The sequence below is a fragment of the Xiphophorus maculatus genome, chromosome 11 (genome assembly GCF_002775205.1).
Source record: "Xiphophorus maculatus strain JP 163 A chromosome 11, X_maculatus-5.0-male, whole genome shotgun sequence".
Taxonomy (NCBI): domain Eukaryota; kingdom Metazoa; phylum Chordata; class Actinopteri; order Cyprinodontiformes; family Poeciliidae; genus Xiphophorus; species Xiphophorus maculatus.
In genome coordinates, this window is record NC_036453.1 from 20,338,401 (window position 1) to 20,360,901 (window position 22,501).

Below are 22,501 nucleotides of genomic sequence, written 5' to 3' on the forward strand. Positions count from 1 at the left end.
TAGATGGTTTCATATTTAACAGAACTATTGATTTCAAGCCAAATTATATTTAATATAATAATATCTATTAAAAGTTGATGGCTATAATTCTATATGCAGAATAAATATTGATATGATGCCTCACTCAAATGTAACTTAAATCTCATCAATAAAAAAAAAACAACCATGTAATTATGCAACACAATAAGTCAAAAATGAGTGCAAAGTCAAAACCCGACTTATTGAGGAAAACAGCAGTAAAATCTCTTCAATACTTAAGAGGTAAAACATTTCGAGGTATGATGGTTCATATAGGCATTTCTGTAGTTTAGTCTGAAATATGTAAACAACCAGGTGCGATGCATCTTTAACTATATTCCGGTTCAATTTGAAGTAAAGTTTCTTAAAATTGATAAACAAATTCGTAGAAGAGTCGATGTCTGTGAGACAGTGAAGGCACAGAGAAGCAATCACGTTCAGGTTTACTTGAGCAACTATTTGGCACAACATTTAATCAACAATCTGGCCTTAATGATGTTGACTGAACGTTGCTGAACTTTGTCTGATTCTATGAATGCTACCTTCCCATCATAAACCATTTTTCTCACTGCGTCAGAGAGAATAAATCAAACATTTCACCTTTTCAGTCTTTTTAAAGTATCTCTTTCTTTAGATAAACACTGAAATGTTTGATTTAAAAAAATGTGTTGAAACAAGTTTACAAAAAAAATCACCTTTACTTTTAAATCCACAGTTTGTCTAAAATTACCTATTAACAAGAAAACCATAACTGACAAAACAACAATTATTTACTGCATAAAACATAATTACATATAAGAGAAAAAAAAACATAATTACATATAAGAGAAAAAAAAACATAATTGCATATAAGAGAAAAAAAAACATAATTGCATATAAGAGAAAAAAAAACATAATTGCATATAAGAGAAAAACAATTGTAATTGATTGAAATATATGCAACTTCTTCAAAATATAATACATACATTATGCCATTTCTTCTTTTTCTGTAACGTCATTTGTTGAAAGAAGTTTGATATAAATGAAAAACAAAAGCAACTCTAATACGATCCACCCTTTTGCACAGACAGCATAATCACATGTATTTCCACACCAGTAAAACACAAAGGGGGAATCTATCATCTATAAATATGAAATAAAGAATAAATACCTTCATTCAAAATGTACAAATGCTGGGTTAATTTCAGATATCCTGATTTATGATGTTTTATCCTGTTTTCAAAAGCTAAAACCATTAAGCTAATCATCAACTCCTCCCGACTCCTCTTCCTCATTCATAATGCTCCCTTGCCCTGTTCCATAGCTGCCTTGCATTTCAGCGGCTTACGTCACCTAGCTTTGATTAAATAACGCTAAACCTTTGACTTTATTTGCGTCTACTAGTGTAAAATACATATTCTGCAGCACTGAGCCAATAATAATGTTACCTAATTGTTACCTGACATGATGTGCAGAAGCTCTGTCTGCGCTGGTGAAGATTTACCATTTGGTATGCCAAACTAGAGGAGGCTCTGACTTATTATTTTGAGTATTTCTGCTTATTTGACCACTCAGGAACAATTTATGGACTGCATAGAGTGAATCAGACTTTTATCTCTAGATGGTCAGGGCGTTATCAGGCACTGAAGAAAAAGAACAAGACAGTGAAATCTCAGAAAAGGCAACATAATATGTCCTTATGCAGTAGCACACTAATATTTACATCCTTCATACCGATGCGCCTGCACTGTACAAAACAGTAGTTCATACTTCACGGATATGATGATTGATGTTCCGTGAAATATGCATCATTTTCTCACATTTAGAGCCAAATGCCTAAATATCAGCAAACATGGAAAAATAAGAAACAGTGTGACAGCAGCTGGAGGGAGGAGATTATGGATTCAGAAATATTTCACTTTAATATTGTGTCTGGGCAGAATGATGTTGGGTTACATCTTCCTAACTGGTACAGAAAAGATCTTAAAGTGTCCGGTTTAACTTCATTTCTTTCGTTTTGTTATTTTCAAATTTTATTACTTTGGTATTCTGGTGATTTCCCCTAAATTTCATTGTGCTAAAACTTCTTAAATATACTCTACACACATCTGGGTCCTTAACTGTTAAAGATTTATAGGTAAATTTCACCATCATCTATTGATCAATAAAAGCCTGCCAAGAGTTTAGTAATATGTTTTAATGTAACTTTAGATTTTTAACTTTTGTGCTATAAAGTCCCTCAATTTCCTATTGATGGGCAAATGACCTAAACCTCACTGTGGTGGTCAGAATGAAAAGTCTTCAGACTTTTTGTATGTTAAAGTAAAAAAAAAAAAACTATATACGTTTTCAATTTTAACAAAGAAATATACAAAAGTCTTATTTATTGGCTTATGCAGCAAATGTCTTCCTATCAGTTCTGCATCTCATTTCATAATGGCTTTAATCTCTACAACAGGATGCTTATTGTACAGCTTTAGTCTTAAATATTATACAGTAGAGGCATGCTTTTCTTAATAATGTTATGTAGAGAAGAACAATTGCTATATTTACACATTTCCCTTGCATGATACCATCCAAGGTGGCACTAATTCCTCCTCTTTTTCTTCCACTTACGAATCCTAACCAGACACCCAGCTGTGCGAGGTGCTCTTCACTCTTTGGGGAAATCCAGCTGCAGGGTCGAAATTAAAGTCTAGCGCCCCGCCATCCATGAGGGTGTCATGGAGGACCGACTCCAGGTCACATTCCAACCTCTCTATGGGCATGTTGTCCAGGTCGCTGGGTAGCCGCTCCTGATGATGGCTGTGAGGGTGAACCAAGTTCAGTTCCTTGTAGCTGTTGGTGTAGCTCGCTGAAAAGTCATTAGTGTGTGCTAGATGTCCTTGCGGAGGCTGCATGCAAGTCCTCAGCCTGTTTAGTCGTTGGGGAGGCCCTGAGACAGTAGTCAGGCTAGCCAAGGGTATCATGTTGCAACTATTCAAGTCTCTTGAGGGAGAAGGACCTTGCCTATGTATAGATTGTGGGTTTACATGTAGACCTGGGTGACTCTGAGGAGGGGTAATTATTTTAATACCAGGATGACTCGCTATATGCTTGTGACTGCTGTAAGCGGACATGAGACTACTTACCCTTCCAGTGTCAGACACCCTTATGTCACTGGAAGGCATTATGTCTCTACTGGAGCCCGCATCAGCGGTCAGTAGCTCTTTGAGGAGTCCGGCTGGACAGATGTACTGGTTCTCATAACCTCCAAATCCAGGCTTGTTCTCTGGAAGTGTCTGCATGGGAACAGGCGACAGAGAGTTCAGCCTCACCTGGCTGTACATGCACTTACTGTAGTCCTGGATCATGCCAGGAGATCCGTAGGAGCCGCTCTGAAGCCCGGCGTTGTTCGGGGAACGTGGCGAGTCTGAGCCGTGCTGGGGGGCTTTAGGAGACAGCAGGTGGAGGTTATCCAGCAAACTCTCCATGACCCTTTCTGAGCCGTGTTGGCCCATGGATCCAGACACCTCAGAGAGGCTGGGAAGGCTGGAAGTTATCTTGGTCCCAGATGTGGCGGGGAACAGCATGAGTCCGTCAGACTCCACGATATCCTCCTGCTCAGAAGGAAACGGAGAACGGCGTCCACTCAGAGTGCTGGCGTCGGAGCTGGTGCGGGTTCTGAAAGAGCTCCAGGCTTCAAAGTCCTCGTTGTTGTGGGACTTTGGGCTTCCCAGCCAGTTAGAGTACTGGGAGCCTGGGCTGCTTCCTTCCCCCTCCACGCTTTCCTGCAAAGACATCTGAGGACAGAAAAACTCATGAAAACCTCCCACAGGCCGTCTTAATAACGGAGTTTTGCTGTTTGTCAAAAACCTCATACCTTTTTCTTTGTGGCTCTTCCTTTACTCTTGATAAATTTATTGTTGTTGTCCATGGAGACGGCTCTGCGTCGAGGCGACTTTCCGTTCTTTCCTCCTTCAGGATTCAGCATCCACCAGGAGCTTTTCCCCGTCCCTTCATTCTGTATGCGCACGAAGCGGCTGTGCAGCGACAGGTTGTGTCGGATGGAGTTCTGGGCAGAAAAAATACGAGGAACAAATCAAGCTCAGAAAAATTATTGACTGATGTAAAAAAATTTATATTTAGTTTTTGGTCAAAGAGTGACAAACTGCCTGTCTAAATGACGTATTTATTTTCTTTGGAGGATGATAAAGAATTTTGAAGTGCCTGCTGCTGCAACGTGCAACACAAATAAAATTTGTCATAAAAAAGGAGACGTTGGTAGAAGCCATGATGGTCGAAGCAAAAAAGAACAAAAATCAACGTAACACTGAACGACAACAGACTGCTGATTCACAGCTAAAGAAAATCATTTCCTCCACATGATGCTGACATTTCTATATGTTAAGTTTGATATGAAGTAATACATTTTTGCTGCACATTTTAAGCAAGCTTAAAAATGCATCAGAGCACCTTCATCAATATGTTTGCTCTGCCCAGAATTAGCCTGAGGCAATTTGCAAAAGACATCTTATGACTTTTTTTCAACAATGATTTTCTTCCTATACTGCTCTGCACGTCTACTCATGACTTTCATCAATTTTGTGACTTCCAGCAGCAAATTGGTTGCACTGGATTTCATTAAGGAGTAAATTGGCTTAATACAAATGCACACCACACGTTTCTGATTTTTGACAATAAAACGTTTTGAACTGATGCCTTTTCCCTCCCGTTTCATAATTATGAGCTACGTCCGATGGTTTAATCATATGTTTGTTTTGCATGTCTTATCCCTCACTTATGTCTTCTGAAATAAACTGAAAAAGGAAGCTAATTTTAAGCTTAGAATACAAATCATATATCATATTTGTCAAACTTTGACAGGTAAAGCACAAATTCAGACTAGCTTGGAACAACTATGTCTCTTTCTTTGTATGTGGTCACATTTGTCTTTGTCAGAGCATCTACACAGCTAAAGCCAACATTCAAATCCTTTTTTTTAATGTTATGTTAGGAGCCCTAAAAATGACTCAGATGATCCTCCTGTGGCAAAACTCAGTAAGTTGAAAGAGTGAAAGACAAGCAGCCCAGCCCTCTGTAGACAAAATAGGGTCCCGTTATGAAATCTTGACGCTCTGGACGGTGGGTGTAATGAAAGACTAACATACAACACAACATGTACCAGCAGGGAATTTCCCCTAAATAACCATGTGAGCCTTTAGTAAAGCCAGATGTCCTCAACCACAGCATTCAACAGGGATGCACAAAGAATGGAGATAAAGTTGAATCTACAGGCGGATTATTTGAATCTTGGTCCTACACAAGGTCTTAGTTCTTTCAGCAGATGACCCTCATCTGCTGATAAAAAAAAACAAAAAAACATTGCAAATTATGTGTTTGCAAAATATCAAAACTTTGTTTAAACATTGTTAAATTCAGACTAATCCCCGTAGAACGGCGTTCAACGTCAACCTACACATTCACCTAAAGAGGATTAGGCACAATGGGGATTTCTACAGAGCTAGGAAGGTTACAGAGTTCGCAGCAAAGATGGTGAGGGAGGGTGAAAAAGACACAGAATGTTTTCAGCCTGCAGAAGTGGGGTCACTGAGTTCGTTGTGCTGAACATGAGCTCCTCGGCCCTGCGCTGACTGAGACATGCAAACAGGTTGCATGGAAAAGCCGCAGAAAGGAGGAGAGTAGTCCGAAGTGTGGCCCGTTGACCTGTTTTGTGACTCACCGTGACGGCCCCAACGACCCCACCCCTTCTCTTCCACTGACTCCTTTTTTAAAAATAAGGCTTCCTGTGTCAGAGGACATCCTGCACATGGAGGCTGATCGCACACCAAAGGTGGAGTTCTCGCTTTCTGCACGGCCACAAAATGCAGAGCTAATTCTGATGTTTGTTCGTTCTATTCGTGACCTTTTCTCCATATTTCTCCCCTTTTTAGATGATCTCAATCTGTAACTGAAGACAGGAAATGAGTCATTATTGGAGAACCTGAGATCTCAGCAGTTTGCAGCACAAAGTTAGTCTGCACACGGACTTTTATTCCATCAACCAGGAGGCATGTCTTGCTGAACCAGGGCTGAGATCTGTGGCCCTGGTAGATCATGGGCTGCAGGATAATCCTCGTCCTTGACAGACCTCACCTCAACCCTTTGAGAACAAAAGATATCCTCACTGCTCCACTAATTCAGGAGCGTCGCACACAAATTATGAAAGCCTGACATGAGGTGGCCTGTTTTAGTGTTGCTACACATTTCTCTAATCATGTGGGCCTCATTTTTAATGGACTTTGAGATATGCACAGTTCCCAGAGCGGAATATTTACCTGAATGTAAGCCAAGTTTGTCTGATTAGAGCCTTAAATTCCAAACTGATTTATTTAGACTTTATGTGATAGACCAACAGGAAGCAAAGGAAAAAGGACACCCAGTTTGAATATTTTTCAACAAATTAATATCTGAAAAGTGCGGTCTCCATATATGTTCCTGCCTCCTTTACTCTATTTACCCTTAAATAAAAAACTGCAACCAACTTATGTTTCAAAGCATGTCATAGACACAACTAGAAGGAAGACGTCACCATGGTGACGTGAGGCCAAAATGTAACGTTTTACAAATACAAAATGGGACTTGTGCTAAAATATTAAAACTGCACATCAGATTTAAATCCCCATCACAACTATAAAACACGGTGGAGGCAGAATGATGCTGTAGAGATGCTTCTCTTGAGTAGGGGCAGATGGTTTGAGTTGAAGGGAAGTTGGATGGAGACAACTGCTGGGCAATCTTGGGAAAAGACAAAGGCCCAGTGGTTTGGATCCACGTACATTTATGTATTATAATGATCCAGTCAAAGTCCAGCCCTATCCCCAATTTACAACTCAGGATAACATCTAAAGCACTGCAGGTCTTACTTACTTGCCTCAGTTATGGTCTTAGTTCTTGATTCTCCAACAGGACAACTTTACAAAAATACTTAGCCAAAGTCCAGCCCCATTTCCAATTAAAAATCTGTGCCAAGATATAAGTTTTCTATTGACATGCTCTCCTTAGAAACTGTCCAAAGTTCAGTTATTATTGTAATTCTGCAGTTGTGCAAACTACACAAAGGAGTTTTGGCTTCAGCAAAAGGTGGCGATAGAAAGTGTTCAGTTAGTGGGGGGATAAATACAAATGTATTCCATATTTTCATATTTTTATTTGGATATAAATAATTTCAAACTATTTTTTGATTTTTACTTTAAATTTCAGTCCAGAGCTCTTTCACCTCGAAGCAACCCAGTGACCCCTGCATCATCTGCAATCAGATATTGTCAAGTGGAGCTGCGGCGGCTGCTCCTGCATCAAAGGGTTCCTCACGCTGGACTTCAAAACAATCGAAGTGACACAGCTGCTGTTTCTTGTGTAGCGAAGCATGAGGCTTGCAGTAACGGTCACAGGATAAGTACACAAACAGGGCCCAGTTGCAGCAACAGGTGCAACCACAGTGTAAGTGGCCTCACTTGCAATTAATCCAAACATGCTGCAGCACACCAGAACCAAACCACAGACAGGACAGAGGAGTTCTCAGGGGACGGACAGCTGGAGAGCTGCAGCCTCTCAAATTAGGAAGTTGGTTTTGTGTATATGATGGGGGCTTTTACTTAATTATTCATAACAACAGAAAACAGCCGAAATCTTCTGTAGCTATCTAGCTACGGAAGATAGCTAGCTAGCTATTTTCTACACAGCTAGCTATATAGCTAGCTATGTAGCTCTGGCTATTTTCTGTAGTTAGCTGTTGTTATGAATCTATACATATATAGATATACTGTAGATATATATAGACCTATTACGATTACTAATTTTGTTGGACAATAAATTTCCCCACAAGTTATTATGATAAACCATAATATTGTTGTGAGACAATTTTCAAATAATATAATAATGGTATAAAATGCAAGAAAATATTCTCAAAGATCAACACACTTTACATTCTTATGAATCTTTAACACTGGAAGGCATTTTAAGTATCCAAAGCAACAGAAACAGCAAATAAAATAAATTATGACATCACTGTAAACAAAGCTGAACTTCAAAAAAGGGCTAGTTGAGACCAAAGCACCAGACTGAAGGTTTTTGTCATCTAGTTTTTGGTAGAAAGAGAGAAAAGAAGAAAACTATAAATCATGCAAATGGGAATTATTGAGCTAGTTTTATTTTAATTTATCATGTGATTAGTTTATTTACTGCTCATTGCAACAGGCCTAGTCATATAGCTATAGATAGCTAACTAGCCAGCTATCGAGCTAAGACAAACAAACATGTAGTTGTTCCACTTCCCTTTTATCTTAAGCTGTGGCAGCTGATTGACTATCAAGCCTTTTCTTTCAATACTTTTATTGTTTTATGTCAACAATGCGTGCATCATGTACTTTCCAGTTTTTGACCAAAAACTGCCAATCATCAGTTCTAGAAAATGAGGAAATGGTGAACAATTGTTCATGTTTCAAATGCAAAGTACCGGTGAATTAATGAAGTAGAGAAGTAGACTGTATTCAGAACTTATGAGTTGGTAGGGAAAATTGGGTGACTAAGATGTTACTGATACAGTAATAATTGCCTATAACTGTAAAATTGATGCTTGACTGTGCAGAGATCTTCATTTATGGTGAAGGAATCAAGAAATTACCTAAATAGGATTGTTTGAGAACACAATATGGCCAAAAGAGCTCAAAATGTTACACAGTATGCTCCACTCAAAAGAAACTGCATGTTTCTGGAAAGGGTCAGAAAGCCATTTATTTTCTGTTACTACACAAAACTGCAATGAGATCTAAGAAATAACATCCATGACGGACGTAAATGCCCATCTTGTTATTTGTCAAAACCATCGTATTGAATCCTAATACTTTTGCGGCAACATCTGGTGCTGCTTTGCGTACCTGGACGACTTGCTGTAGCTGATGGAACGATGAATGCTGCTCTCTACCAGTTAAACAATGACCGCTCATCAGAATCGTGATCTGTTCACTTGGGTTAAGCAGAAGGAAAATGGTCCAAAGTACACATCTGAATGCCTCAAAAAGAACAAAATGATGTTTGGGCATGGCCTAGTCAAAGTCCCGGCCTAAACTGGACTGAGATGCTGTGGCATGAGCTCTTCACACTGCACATTTAGTAGTTATTTTTGTATCTTTGTCTGATATTAAAATTTGTGATCATCTAAAACATGTGACAAAAAATAAGATTTGTAGGAGAAAAAATACTTTTTTTACACCACTGCATAGTTTTGATGTGATCTTTCTTTTTATAACATAAAACAAACCCATTGGATCAAAGAAAATTTTTTATAAATCTAACTTGTAAAAAGTTGCTGTTTTGCGTCAGTACTCTGTTGATTTAAGGTGGAAATGTGCTGAATCAGAGCCATTTGTAGAATGTACCGGCCACTACAAATCTAAGGTAAATAAAAGAATAGTAAAGCACAAAACGTGACGATTACAGTGAAAGGACAAGCCACTTCCTGACACAGTCTTCCTGTGCACCCCACCCCCGTCTCTCCTCTGACCCCGGATGCGTAAGCGTGGGACCTGAATTGTCTGTTGCAAGGCGGTAAAAAAAAAAAAAGCCTGCTGAAGCGAAAGAGCACTGCAGCCCGTCGCGTTCTGACAACTCCAAGGACAAAAGCAGACTGCTTCATTAACACCAAGCATCAAAAGGAGTGACCTGTTTCCTCAGACGAATGGTCTAAAAGAACGAAGAGCTTTGTATTCTGAGTTCAACTACTCATAAAGAAGAGGCAGACAAAGGAGATCTTCTTTAAGACATGACCACAATCTTGGTAACAATGGGCAACAAAACCCAAACAACTTTTGGATCCATGCATTTCACCGACACAGTACATTTAAGGCCAAGTTTGTTTTGCTAAAAACAGAGAATACAGGAGGGGATTATTATCCAGTACAGGCTGGAGGACAATGTAAAGATCCACATACCACAGATTCCTCTGACTCACACGTGTAGACAGTGAGTTTGGTTAGGGACAATCGCCTGTGCACAACGAGTCAGCTGACTGCTCCTTTTACTCATCCCAAGTTAAACTCACTCCTCTTTAAAAGTCTTCAAGACTGAGAGCTGTTCTTATTTTTTTTTATCTGTTTAAGTTGTTGATATAGTTTTGTTGGTGGGTTTAAGAAGGGTTTTATGTGGTAGACCAACATAAAGTAGTGCAGAAGTAGTTTAATGATGTAGTGGAAGGGGGAAAAAAAGTGAATCGCTTGTAAACTTTTTCTAAATGAAAATCTGCTGTGTGCATTTGTCACTTTGGTGTGAAAAAGGTGAATCTGCACCTCAGTGTCTTTTACAGCCTGCAGCAGTTTTTCCTTCCATCTATCCATTAACTCTGACTACCTTCCCCACAGCATGATGCAACCACTACCATAACTCATGGTGTAGTTGGGTGGTGCTGTCACTCATCATGTTCCTGGTGTAATTTGACCAGAGAACCTTCTCCCAAATGTTTGCTTTTTCCCCCCTACAGAACTCATGGTAAACTGAAAATAAGACTTCTTATGGTTTTCTTTGGACAATGGCTGAGCTTCTGCGCTAAAAGATATTGGCCTGTCAACAACAGATTGTCCCACCTAGTAGATTTGAAGAGCGCTCCATAAACATGTAGAATACTGTTATATATCATAACCTTGCTTCAAACGTCTCTGCACTCTACTTGCTAATTGGCTGACCTCTGAAGACAATTCAGGGGTTCCCCCAGTGTATTATAAGCCTGGCGGGCCACCAGGCTTTACTTGTGCCCCCACCAGGCAAAGCATTGCTAACTTATTTAATTAATTATTTTTTATGTTTGCACTTTTAAGATTTTATAGTTGGTGTTCAGATATTAATCTTCCAATCTTCCATGAATGCATAATTATCAAGTGATATTTTCAAGTCTCTTATCAACTTTAAACATTTCTTAACTCAAAAGCACGACGGGCCGCTGGATGAATGATTGCCCGAGTTCCCCCAACACCGGGCTTAGCAACTTTTCTGGGGGAAACCTTGCAATTAGTTGCACTGGATTTTATTTATGGCTATCAGACAAAAGCGTGCCGACACCAGAAGTATGCCATAATTTTCAAGATCCTTTTTTTAATGTGTAGCTATGTATCAGTGTCTTTCCACTTCACAATGTTGTACTGCCTTTTGTTATTGCATCACATAAAATCCCAGTAAAATAAACTGAAACCTGTGGTTGTAGTGGAAATGCTATTGTTACTGGAATGTATATTCATAGAGTGAACTTGCTATGAAGGTAAATTTAAATACACGAATATTTTCCACTCAAGCAGCGCTTCAGATTTCCCTTAAACTGAAAACACCGTTCAGGTTTTGCTAACTTTGCAAAGCCAGTAATAGCTGCTCTCATCAGTTGTAGCTTGTTTATGTATGGGGTGTTGTTAAAAAGTGGAGCTTTTCCACTGGGCAACTCACCTCTTCCTGAATAAATACTTTCAGGCTTATCTACCATTAGTTTCCACAGCGAGTGTACGCAAATATTTGGCACCAGACAGCACAGATCTGTAGTTGAGGGGCCCTCTTGACGCCCATGTCAGATGAGAGATAAACCATTTCATAACACATTCTGCAAGCTGCCACCAAATCCATGTAGGGATTTATCCTCATACTACTGCTGCTGCTAATCCAAACCGGCATAAAAAAAAAGTTTGAGGAACTACGTATAGAAAAAAATGCTTCGATTAAAAACAAACGGGTGCCTGTTGAACTCAAGGGTGCCACTTCCTTTTCCATCAACGTCACAGTTCGTTGAGAAAAACAGTACCAGTAAAGCGCTTAACGTCTGCTGCACGCTGAACCCGGGCACCTCACAGAGCCACCGACATCCCAGGGGAAGTCCACCACCCCCTCCACCGCCTCCCTGCCAGGTCCCTGGGGCCGTCGCTTGTGGCAAAGGTATCGCGATCGCTGAGCTGCCGCAGCAATTTTTAGAAGGAAAACAAAGAAATCTCCATGACAGGAGAGTGGGGGGGGGACAGGAAGCTGTAAAGGCACCGGCATCGCCCTCGTCCTGCGCTCCACCCATCGCCAGTTTAGATTGGGTTAATCACAGGGGCTAAAACCTGACGCCCTCCACCCACCCTGAGGTCACTGGCTTTTCTCCATCCGCCACCACAGGGGATTCATCGGGAGACGCAGCAGGCCAGACATTTCTTTAAGTGTGTGTAAAGAAAAAGGAGGCGCAATAAAACGAGCAAATGGCCTGAAAACACGTTTGTTTTAATATGCACAGTGCCTCACAATATTGCATAATTGTGGAGTGGATATGAAGTGGATGTGTTTTCACCATTCTCTAATCTTAAAAATCTGGAAAGTGTGGCACACCAATATTTACCCCCCCACCCCTTTAATTAAGTGTGGGCTTTTATCATATCATTTAATATTTGTCAAATTTATTGTTATCCTGATAAATTCTAATTAAAATGATGTTAAATAAAAAAAACTAAACTGACTATTTTGTTTTAAATAAAATACAATACAATTTTGACCATTTTTTGTACAACATGAGCATCAATAGATAACAGTAAATAAAAAATATGATTAGATGTGCAGAATGTGCAGCTTACTGATATAAATTACCCTTCATTTAGTAAGTGGCGTCCTGAAGAAGCCCGTTTCAAAAGTTTATGTTTTTCAAAGGCAGTATGTTTACAGAGCTATGGATGCTGTGCACAGTTTCCTAAAAAAGGAGCAATAAATAGATTTTTTAATCACAACTTTATCATTATCACAGTAGCACCATAAAATATTTCATAAAATTCAACCCACCTCAACCCTTTACCGTTATACACCTAATTAAAAGTGCAAAAATCAAAATTAATCTATTTATCAACAAGATTTCAGCTGTGTAGCATATTTGAAAAAATAAAAATGTTGTTTTTGGTTAACATGCAAAAGACTCTGTTGCAGTAAAAGAAAAAAAAAAATTAAAATCCCAATAAAATACATGCAGATGTATGGATGAAATGTGAACGACTTCAAAGCGTATATGCAAGGCTCTACACGCTCCATCTGATCCCCTTTGTTTTGTCCAGCAGTGGTGCTCATGTTTTGCCGGCTTGGAGATGTTAACACATGGCCCTGTTTTCCATCCACTCACCAGGAAATGCATCATAGTTCATTGTGGGGGGACTTTAGTGTTTTTTTAACAGGGAAGTGCAAAAATAACTATCAGCCTGTGGTTCCTAAGCCGGCTGGAATGCCAAGATTCAGGAATGCAGAGACAAAGAAAAATGTGTTGATTTGACATTAAACAGGTAGGCTGGGGGGGAGGAGGTTGTTCTTGATTTTTAAAAAAAATCCCTTCCAGATTTATTCTTTTAGTTTTTAAGGGACTGTGAAACATAATTCAAGTTAATTTTTTTTTTAAATACAGAGGAAAACATTCTATAAACTAAGAAATTATTCACTGGTCGATAAGAGGGAAGAAAACATGCAGTAGCGATGAAGAGTAAACCACAAAGCTACAAGGAAATAAAAGGAAGCCATGGGATTAAGAGGGGGGATCCCTTTATCCAAGCTTTAGCATCCGCTGAGGAAACTCTAGAAGACACGGACGCAGAGATATGAGTGCACAACTCAGGAATGGAGGATGTTTGACGTGGTTCCCAGCATCCCCCCGTTTCCCTGCCTCTTCCCCTCTGACACACTCCACAACGCTGATTGAGTTGTTTGCATCGCCTCCTGTTATTGCCAAGGGAACTTCTAACAGAACCAAAAACAGAAGTAGAAGAAAAAAATCTACATTCCCATCAGCCAGTTCACCTTTACATCTGCAAAGGTGCAGATTGAGACAAGGAGGAGAAAGAAGCTGCAAGGGAGCCGTAAGTCATAGCATGAGAGGCGATCAAGTTTTTCACATGGGGGTGCTAAACAATGGAGACTATATTTGCTTGAGGTTTCCCAAAGGCATTTCCTGACAGCTTTGAAATTACATCTCACTCGATTGCAAGAAGGTTGCGGGAAGCGCTGTGAGGCCAGAACGTAAATTTGACTCACGGTTTGATTGCAGGCTTTAACTTGCCTCGTCTTTTTTGCCCACCTTTGACTTTCGTCTGCTGGTTCATTTCTATCTCGTTATCATTGCTGAGTAATTTCCTCACCAGGTGGGACAGTATTTAAAAAAACAATAATAATGGATGTTTGTGCAGACATGTCAACTTGTCTGCCTTCCAGGTTTTTTCGGAGGTTTTCCATACATGTGGAAACCAGATTTCATCAAGTCTTCCTCCCACCAACTCTGACCAACTTCAGAAGAAAAGCGTCTCAACAGCATGATGCTGCTGCCGCCAGGTTTCACCCTGGGGAATGTGTATCATGTAGATATGATAGCCTTTGCCAGAGCCTTTTGCTAACAAAAAGTAAAATTCTGGCAAAAAGCTAAATTCCAACAGGATCTCTTTTAGATTTCTCCATGGCTTTTTTCTGCTCTGTCACAAAAGCTGGATTTCTGAAGAGCTTAACAAACAGACGCCCTGTTCTCCCACCTGAGAAGTGAATGTCTGCAGCTCCTCCAGATCTGCAATGAGCTGTGAAGACCTCAAACCTCTGAGGTCTTCACAAAGCTGAGATTAAATTTAACAGATAGACTCTGTTTTCTGAAAGCTGCTGGGCGATTTTACTTTGAGGTCCCAAAATAAATGGGGGTAAAGGCAAATATATGACACTTAACTATTTACAGTTTCAAACTCTTTATTCTGTCTACCTCTCATTTATGCCCTACTTCTACCTCTAGCACATAAAATACCAAATATACAAATAAATACGTTAAAGTGTGGAAAAAGTTGAATGTGGTGTGAATATTTTAACAAGGAAAATATCAACAGTCCCTGATTTTTTTATGGCTTTGGTTAGTCGATAATCAATCCAGATGCGCTTCTGTTAAAACCTCTGCGGTCAGCATCAGCATCACTAAAGCTCGTCCGTCATAAAGAAGTCTCAGCTCTCTCACACGCGGTAATAATCTCACCTTCCAGCCCGCAGAGCTGTTGCTGTCTCCCTTGTCCTTGAAGTAGGGCACACTCTTCACCATCCAGTCGTAGATCTGAGACAGGGTCAGCCTCTTCTCAGGTGAACTGTCTATGGCTTTGGTGATGAGGTCAGCGTAGGACATGTTACCCCAGGCGTTGCGACGGGACGAGCTGATCTTCCTCTGACCGGAGGCGCCCAAGGGTGGGACCCCTGAAGGAGACACCTGTTGCTGAGGCGGCAGCTGGGGACCCGGCAGCTGCTGCTGCTGCTGCAGATGATGATGGTGGTGGTGGTGGTGAAAAACATGGCAGTGTGCTTTATCCTCTGCGTATTCTTCATAGTTCTCTTCCAACAAGCCGAGGCTGCTGATGAACTCCGCATTTCCTCCGGGCTCCTGCTGCACTGACGGCGCCGGGGAGGATGTGTTGGACCCGGCGGGGTCGACGAGCTCCGGGCGGTGCAGGGGCCAGGTGCAGGACCGCGGGCGGGGCAGGGGCTCAAAGTCCGGGTCAATATCGACAGGCTGTACCTGCGGTGGGGGCGCCTCAGCCATGTCTGGGTCACACCGGTGCTGCCCTTCACATCAACGTTCACATATAAAAGTACAGAAAAAGGAAAACATAGGACTTACAAATTGAAAAGTGGATGCTGCGTCCACTGGTGGAATCACAGAAGTAGATAGAAGTGTCCAGTTTATCCGATAGAGATATTGCTCTGGCTTTTGACTGAAGTTCACACCTTCCTGCATCGGTAACTGAACTCTGCCGCTCTGTCACGATTAACAAGTAGCCTGGCAGTAGAGTTTTGTGATGCCTTCACGGTCCGCTCGCAGGCTCGATATTTACATCTCCGCAGCTTGACATGCGTTCTCATGGTGATTGATGATGAGCCGCGTACAAATCGGACCTTTGTTTTAAGATTTATATATTCATGAGACATTAAAAAAATGTATTTGAACTATGTAATAAAGCGAGGGTTAGTTCACTTCCATTTTCAATGCGTTTCAAAATCTGAGCAATTTTGAGACGCATTTACAGACTTTTTAAAACTGGTGGAAACTTTAAGGTTTCTGGAGTTTTACAGATTCCCATTTTTTTTAATTTCATTGAACAGAATAACACGATTATCTCTACAAAAATGTATTGCTGCATTAAAAATCAATGAAAAGACTCACATGATAAATATACACTGCTGTTCAGCTACAGTGCCTTTCAAACACATCACTGTGCCTTGCAACTTTTTTCCTACTTTGTCACTTTACAGCCACAAAAATGAATTTACGTAAACTGACACAATGCACGCAATAATTGTAAAATGACTCTTCACAATCCTTTTACTGATACCCCTAAACAAGGTTGTACAACCTTCAGAGCTCATCTGATGATAACAAAATCACTGAATCTCAGTTTTAATCCGGGTGTTTATAATGGTCACAGATGTTCATCAGAGAACATTAGTGAACAAACAGCATCATGGAGATCCAGGAACACAGCAGACAGGTCAGGGGAAACAAATGTGTAGATGATTAAAGTGGAGTTGGGTTATTTAAAAAATCTAAACCTTTGAACATATTATGGAACATTTTTTAACCCATCTTCTGAAATGTGTAAGACTATGAGACCATTAATAAGAGAAACATGGTAGGGACAGTATCATGCTGTGGGGATATTTTTCCTTTGCGAGGCCAGGAAAGTCGGTCGGAATTAATGGGAAACTGCCAGAGCTAAATTCAGGGCAAACGTTCACCACCCAGCAGGTAAAATCTAAACCTACGGCTGGAACAACACAAAACGTCAAAAGGTTTCATTAGTCTGCAAGGAACCAGTAATATCTCCATTCAGTGTTGAATTAGCCTCGCATGTGACTGCACTTAAATCAAACAAACATGCAAGAAAGAGGCTTTCAATTATTTCTGTCCATTTCAGTTGAATGTCAACAGTTGTACTTTTTGAAGAGGTAACCCAGTTTTATTCACAATGATTTCAAGGACATCAACAAAATAACAGCTTATATCGATATCAAAAGCTAATTGAACCATATAAAAGAAAAAAATGCTAAAATTTTTTACTTGGATGTAATTCCTTACTTAGATGGAAAGCTGTTTTTTTTTCATATGGCACATTAAGAGGCTACTTGTTTGTAGAAACAGCATCACCTGTCAGTATTGCCATCTAGTGGCCAATCTGAGCCCTTTTAACGCAAATCCTTTTCTTACATTACACAGCCCACACAAACAGAAATAAGGCGCTGGTGCCAACATCCTATCATGCCTTTCGCGCCGTTTGAGGAAACGTGAACAAAAAGTGGAAATGGGGTGTTTTTAAACATCAACCTGTCATGCACCACTTTGTCAGACAATAGCTTGAGTAAAGTGTTTTTAGTGCAGAAGGAATCTGTGAGGCATATTGTTGAGAGCTTGTTTAACTCTAAAAAGCACTTCCCGAACAAAGAATACAAGGTTCAAGGTCTAATGTTCTTACTGTAAGCTGAGGCCCAGAGTACGGGCACACAGGTTTCAGGTTTGGACCGAAGATCTGGAAAAACATTAGTAATCACGCTTGTAGGCGTTCGTGTGAACTCAGGCACTTAGAAAATACGAAAATATTTACCTCAGCGTATTCTTTCTTTAAAAGATCTCTGAAACTCCATTGAGGATATCAGTCATTGCTGAGTAGTACCCGTCGTCGGACAATCAAAAACTAGGAGATTTGAAAAAAGTATCTCAAAATCTGTAGTCTTTCAATTGTGTCACGTTAAACTGGTTGAACTTGTAAGTAGCACTAAACTCTAATGACTGGCAACTGATCAGATCCTGGAAAACGATGTTGATCAAAATTACATCAGTGAATCCGCCATTGACTAGCTGAGAAGAACAAAATGAAGAGCACCGGGCCTAGTCAAAGTCTGGTGACCTGCAAACGAACCTTCAAAATATCTCGCAGCTGAAAGTGAGAAGTGGGACAAAACTTTGCTCAGACTGAAATCAGAGTTTGATAGATGGTAACAGCTATCTGAATTAACAATCCTACACTTTTCCAACAATGTGTTAAAAAACATAAGGTTCAATATTTGACTTTTTTTGTGGGTGTATTGTACATTCTACAATACAATAGAATGTACTATTTTTCACAAGAGTACATTCTGGTGGAGATCAGAGTTAAAATCTCATGCTGTTATGGAAACTACCAGCACCAATCAGCCAGAGTAAAATCTGGTTACCATGGAGACTGAACAAAGGCTGGTGGAGATAAATTACTGACTGTCAGCTTCCCAAACTCCTATCCTTCCACAAAGAAAACACAATGTGGTTTCATGACATATTTTAATAGAATACAACGTGACAAATTTAACAAAGAAAGGTAAAAATTAAGAGTTGTACGCAGCTATTTCAAAATACGTTGTATGAGTCCACACTAACTGCTCTTCAGAGAAAAAAACTTGTAATTTTCTGTTTAGAACCTGTGAATGTACACAAGTGCAAGGATGAACAAAGGCAGCAAAGCCCTGCTGAGAACAATGATGTCCCATTTTTGTACGTTTATGTCCAGCAAATATGGGAAACGTCTTTAACCCTCTTGGGTTTAGTTTAGATACACATCAGCTTCGTTAAGAACCTCCTCCTTTTGATGAAAATAGTCTCTAAACCAGGAAATGTGCTCCTTCTTCTGTTCAACGGTCAAGTAGGGGTTTTTAGCCAGACCAGCCACAACCAGGTCCATGAAGTGACGCACCGGCCCCTGACGGGGGAAGCCGTCCTCTAAGTGTTTCTCTAAGAAGACGTGCTCATGGAACGGGACACTGGCTTCATCTTCAAGGCCTAACAGAAAGAGATTACAACATCAAAGTGATTAGGAGACAATATTGTATCTGTTTGGTCTTGTAAAAGTTTTTTTTTTTCTGATTTGGCACTTTGCAGCCACAAATTACAATTGGACATGAAAACTTAACACTCCTCTAGAGACAGATGTAGCCCAAGCTTCTGTTGTTCTCATAATTTCCAGCTACAGTGCCTTGTCAAAGTTTAAAGGGAGTTGAAGCCATTTTCCCCCAGATTATTATTGGAAAGACATTTTGAAAATTAGCTCTCATTTTTTGTTCCAACTCAAAGTTGTGCGCTTCTTTATGTTGGTCTGAATGCAGTTTGTGGTTGTAAAATGAAAAAGAAATTAAGACGTATAAGTATTCTGTCACTCACCAATTTCATTGTTAATCGGGTACTGCCACAGTTTTCCCTCTTTGGTCCACTGGATCATTTGCTCAAACCCGTTACGTGGCATTTGGTTGGTTAACAGAGATAACTCATTGGCAAAATCTATGTCCCACAGGGTCGGCTTAGCTGGAGATATGACACCAGTGTTATGAGCAACGTCCCACAAAATAACAAAAACTGATTTTTTTATTTGACAGCAAATTTATTACTACAGCACAGCTCTTTCTATAACACTGAGTTGCAGCTTATTGACTTGTCCAGCAACAGTCAAATTTGGATACCTAAGCTGTTCTACTGCACGTAATTTCTATATTAGATGCACTAACGGTGTAAGAGATAAAAATAGCCAAACGTATATAAGAAGTTATTATTACCAAGTGCTGATTCATCTTCCCGTTCATCAGTGGTTGGAGAGAAGATATTAAGTCTTTTTGCTGGGAAAATATTCCTCCTAGAAATAATATTTAATTTTAAAAAACAAGACATGTTCACTTTATTTTTATTATTAACTGACAGTGTTATGAATGTGCTTACCTTTTCCGAACATTGGCCAGCTCACTGGTAATTCCTCTGTCGTGTACGTATCCTTGTCCATCATCGTCAAATCGGATCTGATTAGCAGGCCAAGCATTCTGCCGACCAGACGTCTTCCCTACTTTCATGTCAGTTAAAAGAACTCTGAGGAAGTATTACAACATAGTGCTTAGTAAATATAAATAAATTAAGTCTGCTACCATTCTTTAAAATGCAAAGATTCATCAAAACTATCTGCTGATATTAAAAGGCTGACAGTGTTAAAAGACTGAGATGGAAACACTGTCAAAGGATTCATTGGAAAATAACTGACCGGCTTAAAGAATATGAAGAGGAATATCAAAATAAATTTAGTGGAACACAAGAGGCAGTCAGATAGTGTTATTCTGATGCTATCAAACATTTCATTATTGTTGATGCACTGTTTTTGTTTCCAATACACAAATTAAAAACGAAATGAAGCTGCTGGTCCCCATAACCCGCCCTCCCAACTTCTGACTAAAGTTGTTCTTTCCTCTGGTTCTGCTGTCCACCAAGGATAGCCGCTGCTTTTGGCTGGCAGAGCCAGAGTTTACTTTGGTGGAAATACAAATAACTGGCTCAGCGAGCACTTGATGGAAAACACCCTGCATGTGTGTGTTCAGCTGATGCACACTCAGACATTGTTTTTGGGGTATTTAGAGCGAGCTCTCGTTAAGGATGAACTAACACATTACTGTTAAAAGCATATATTAATGTATCTATATGCAGGTAACATACCCAAGATTGTTGATATCGCCTTTTTTCTGAGCTTCTGTGAGAAGTTTGCGCTGCCTCAGCTGTTTCAGCAGCTCTGATTCTGCCTTGCTGCGATTAGGAAGGGTGGAGGCTGCAGCAGATGCTGCTGTAACCAGATCAGGATCCAATGCCTCACTAAAAATACAAAATGGAAATTAAAACCTTAGAAAATTTCCCCAAGAACTGCAGGTCAGTAACCACAGGTTAACTGAAATGACTGTGTAATGGATAGATGGACTGTGTAATTACGTCATCCTGTGAACTTGGAATGAAAACACTCAACAATGAAGCAAAAATAAATGTTGTGTAATAAAATTTGCTTGTAGTAATTTAATTTTTCTACATTTTATCGCTACACAACCTTACTTCAATGTATTTTACTAGGACTGCATGTGCTAGACAAATACAATACCACTTGGGTCACGCCTGTTAGGTATGCTTCCACAAGCATAGTTTGTTGATCTCTCACATAAAACCCAACAAAAATACATAAAAGGTTATGGCTGTAATGTGAGAAAGACTTTAAAAGTTAACAGAATACAAATACGTCTGCAAGGTGCTAAAAATAACTCCAAGGTTTCCTACCTCTGTGCTGAAGCTTGCACTGTTGCCTTTTGAAACATACTTGATGTGCTCTCCATGCCTGCTGCAGCCGATTCAAGACTTTGCTTCGTCTTGAGGTTTTTGAGCCTTCTTTTACTAGTAACTTCAACCTTCATGGCTCCAAGGAGGTCCAAAAGACTCTCCTTCCCACTTTTAGCTCCATCCGTGTTTACTTGTGATGGCTTTGACAAGACCTGTTCAACTTTAACATTGCTGTGCTGTTGACTGCTACCGCTATTATTTGCTTTCACCTCCTCTGCCTCCTCCTGTAGTTGGGTAATCTTTGCTTGAGTGTCTACATTTGCTGCCTCATCTTGATTAGAGGAGATTGCATTGTCTTTCTTTTCACAGCATCTGACTGAACATGTGCTTAGAGGGTTTACTCCAACTCCAGTTAATACCCTGCGTGAGATGGGAAACAAAAATTACAATTGCAGTAAGTAAAAGGATAGCCAAATAATATTCAATACTAAAAAGTGCCACGCAAGTATGCAATTTCACAAAACCACTGTACAGCTAATTTAGCGATATGGGTCATTGTCTGTTTGGCGGATCGACTTGTGCTCAAGTTGTAATTTCTTGGCTGGTGAGTATCCCCACTTTATATTCTTTCCTCATTATTCATTTATAAAGTAGAAGTCTCTCTTGCAGCAAAATTCATGATGCTGCTACCACCATAATTAACAGGCTAACAAACTCTTTTTCCATGGTCACCAAAAACAAACTGTTTTAAAAGGTTTATTTTAACCACTTCTACCATTAGAAAGTAGAAATTGTTTTAATTAAAGACATCTAATAACTGTCATTTTGTGATTTTGGACAGCAGCCTTTTTATACGTTTCAACTTAAGTTGAGGAAAGTCAATCGAACCACTGGGCTTTTAAAAATTTTGCAAGTTACCAGGTTAAACCACAGCCTGGCTAATATGTCAATCAATAAGCCCCGCCCCATCCGCACAGGTTAAAAAGGCTAACAGCTAACAGTATGTACTTACCACATGGAAAATGAATGTTAGGTTACGTAAAACTTAAAGATGTTGTGTGACACCCTCACATAACAGCGAAGACTTGTAGTCATTTGTTACGAAAATTTATTGCTCATTTATTGCGCTCATATTATTTCTTTGGCAAAGTAAACTCACCTATAAACGTCGTATTTGGCGGAAAACACACAGCCCTCGTAGACAAAAAGTGAGTGGTTTCGTGTCGTACAAAAGGCCCGGGATAAAAATCTATACATATTTGTTTCTCGCAATGTCCTTCCACGCTCCTTACCTTCTCCTCCGTAGCTACACAATAACGCTCCCCCTATGAACGTAGTAATAACAATAGTTCCGGTTGGAGAACTGGTTGTTCTGTAAAG

General features: G+C 39.9%; 2 protein-coding genes across 2 annotated transcripts; both read right to left on the reverse strand.

The window, feature by feature from the left end:
- Positions 1–894: 894 nt before the first annotated feature.
- LOC102237615 (forkhead box protein O1-A) lies at positions 895–15,774 on the reverse strand. Its single transcript, XM_014470203.2, has 3 exons — positions 15,014–15,774; positions 3,860–4,051; positions 895–3,779 (listed from the first exon to the last, which is right to left on the reverse strand). Exons 1-3 carry the CDS (start codon positions 15,566–15,568, stop codon positions 2,619–2,621), a joined length of 1,908 nt encoding a protein of 635 aa, XP_014325689.1. The 5' UTR covers positions 15,569–15,774; the 3' UTR covers positions 895–2,618.
- A 2,546-nt stretch (positions 15,775–18,320) lies between these two features.
- Positions 18,321–22,454, reverse strand: mrps31 (mitochondrial ribosomal protein S31). The gene is made up of 7 exons (XM_023342696.1): positions 22,281–22,454; positions 21,122–21,541; positions 20,519–20,671; positions 19,760–19,903; positions 19,600–19,676; positions 19,211–19,351; positions 18,321–18,832 (listed from the first exon to the last, which is right to left on the reverse strand). Exons 1-7 carry the CDS (start codon positions 22,376–22,378, stop codon positions 18,597–18,599), a joined length of 1,269 nt encoding a protein of 422 aa, XP_023198464.1. The 5' UTR covers positions 22,379–22,454; the 3' UTR covers positions 18,321–18,596.
- Positions 22,455–22,501: the final 47 nt, after the last annotated feature.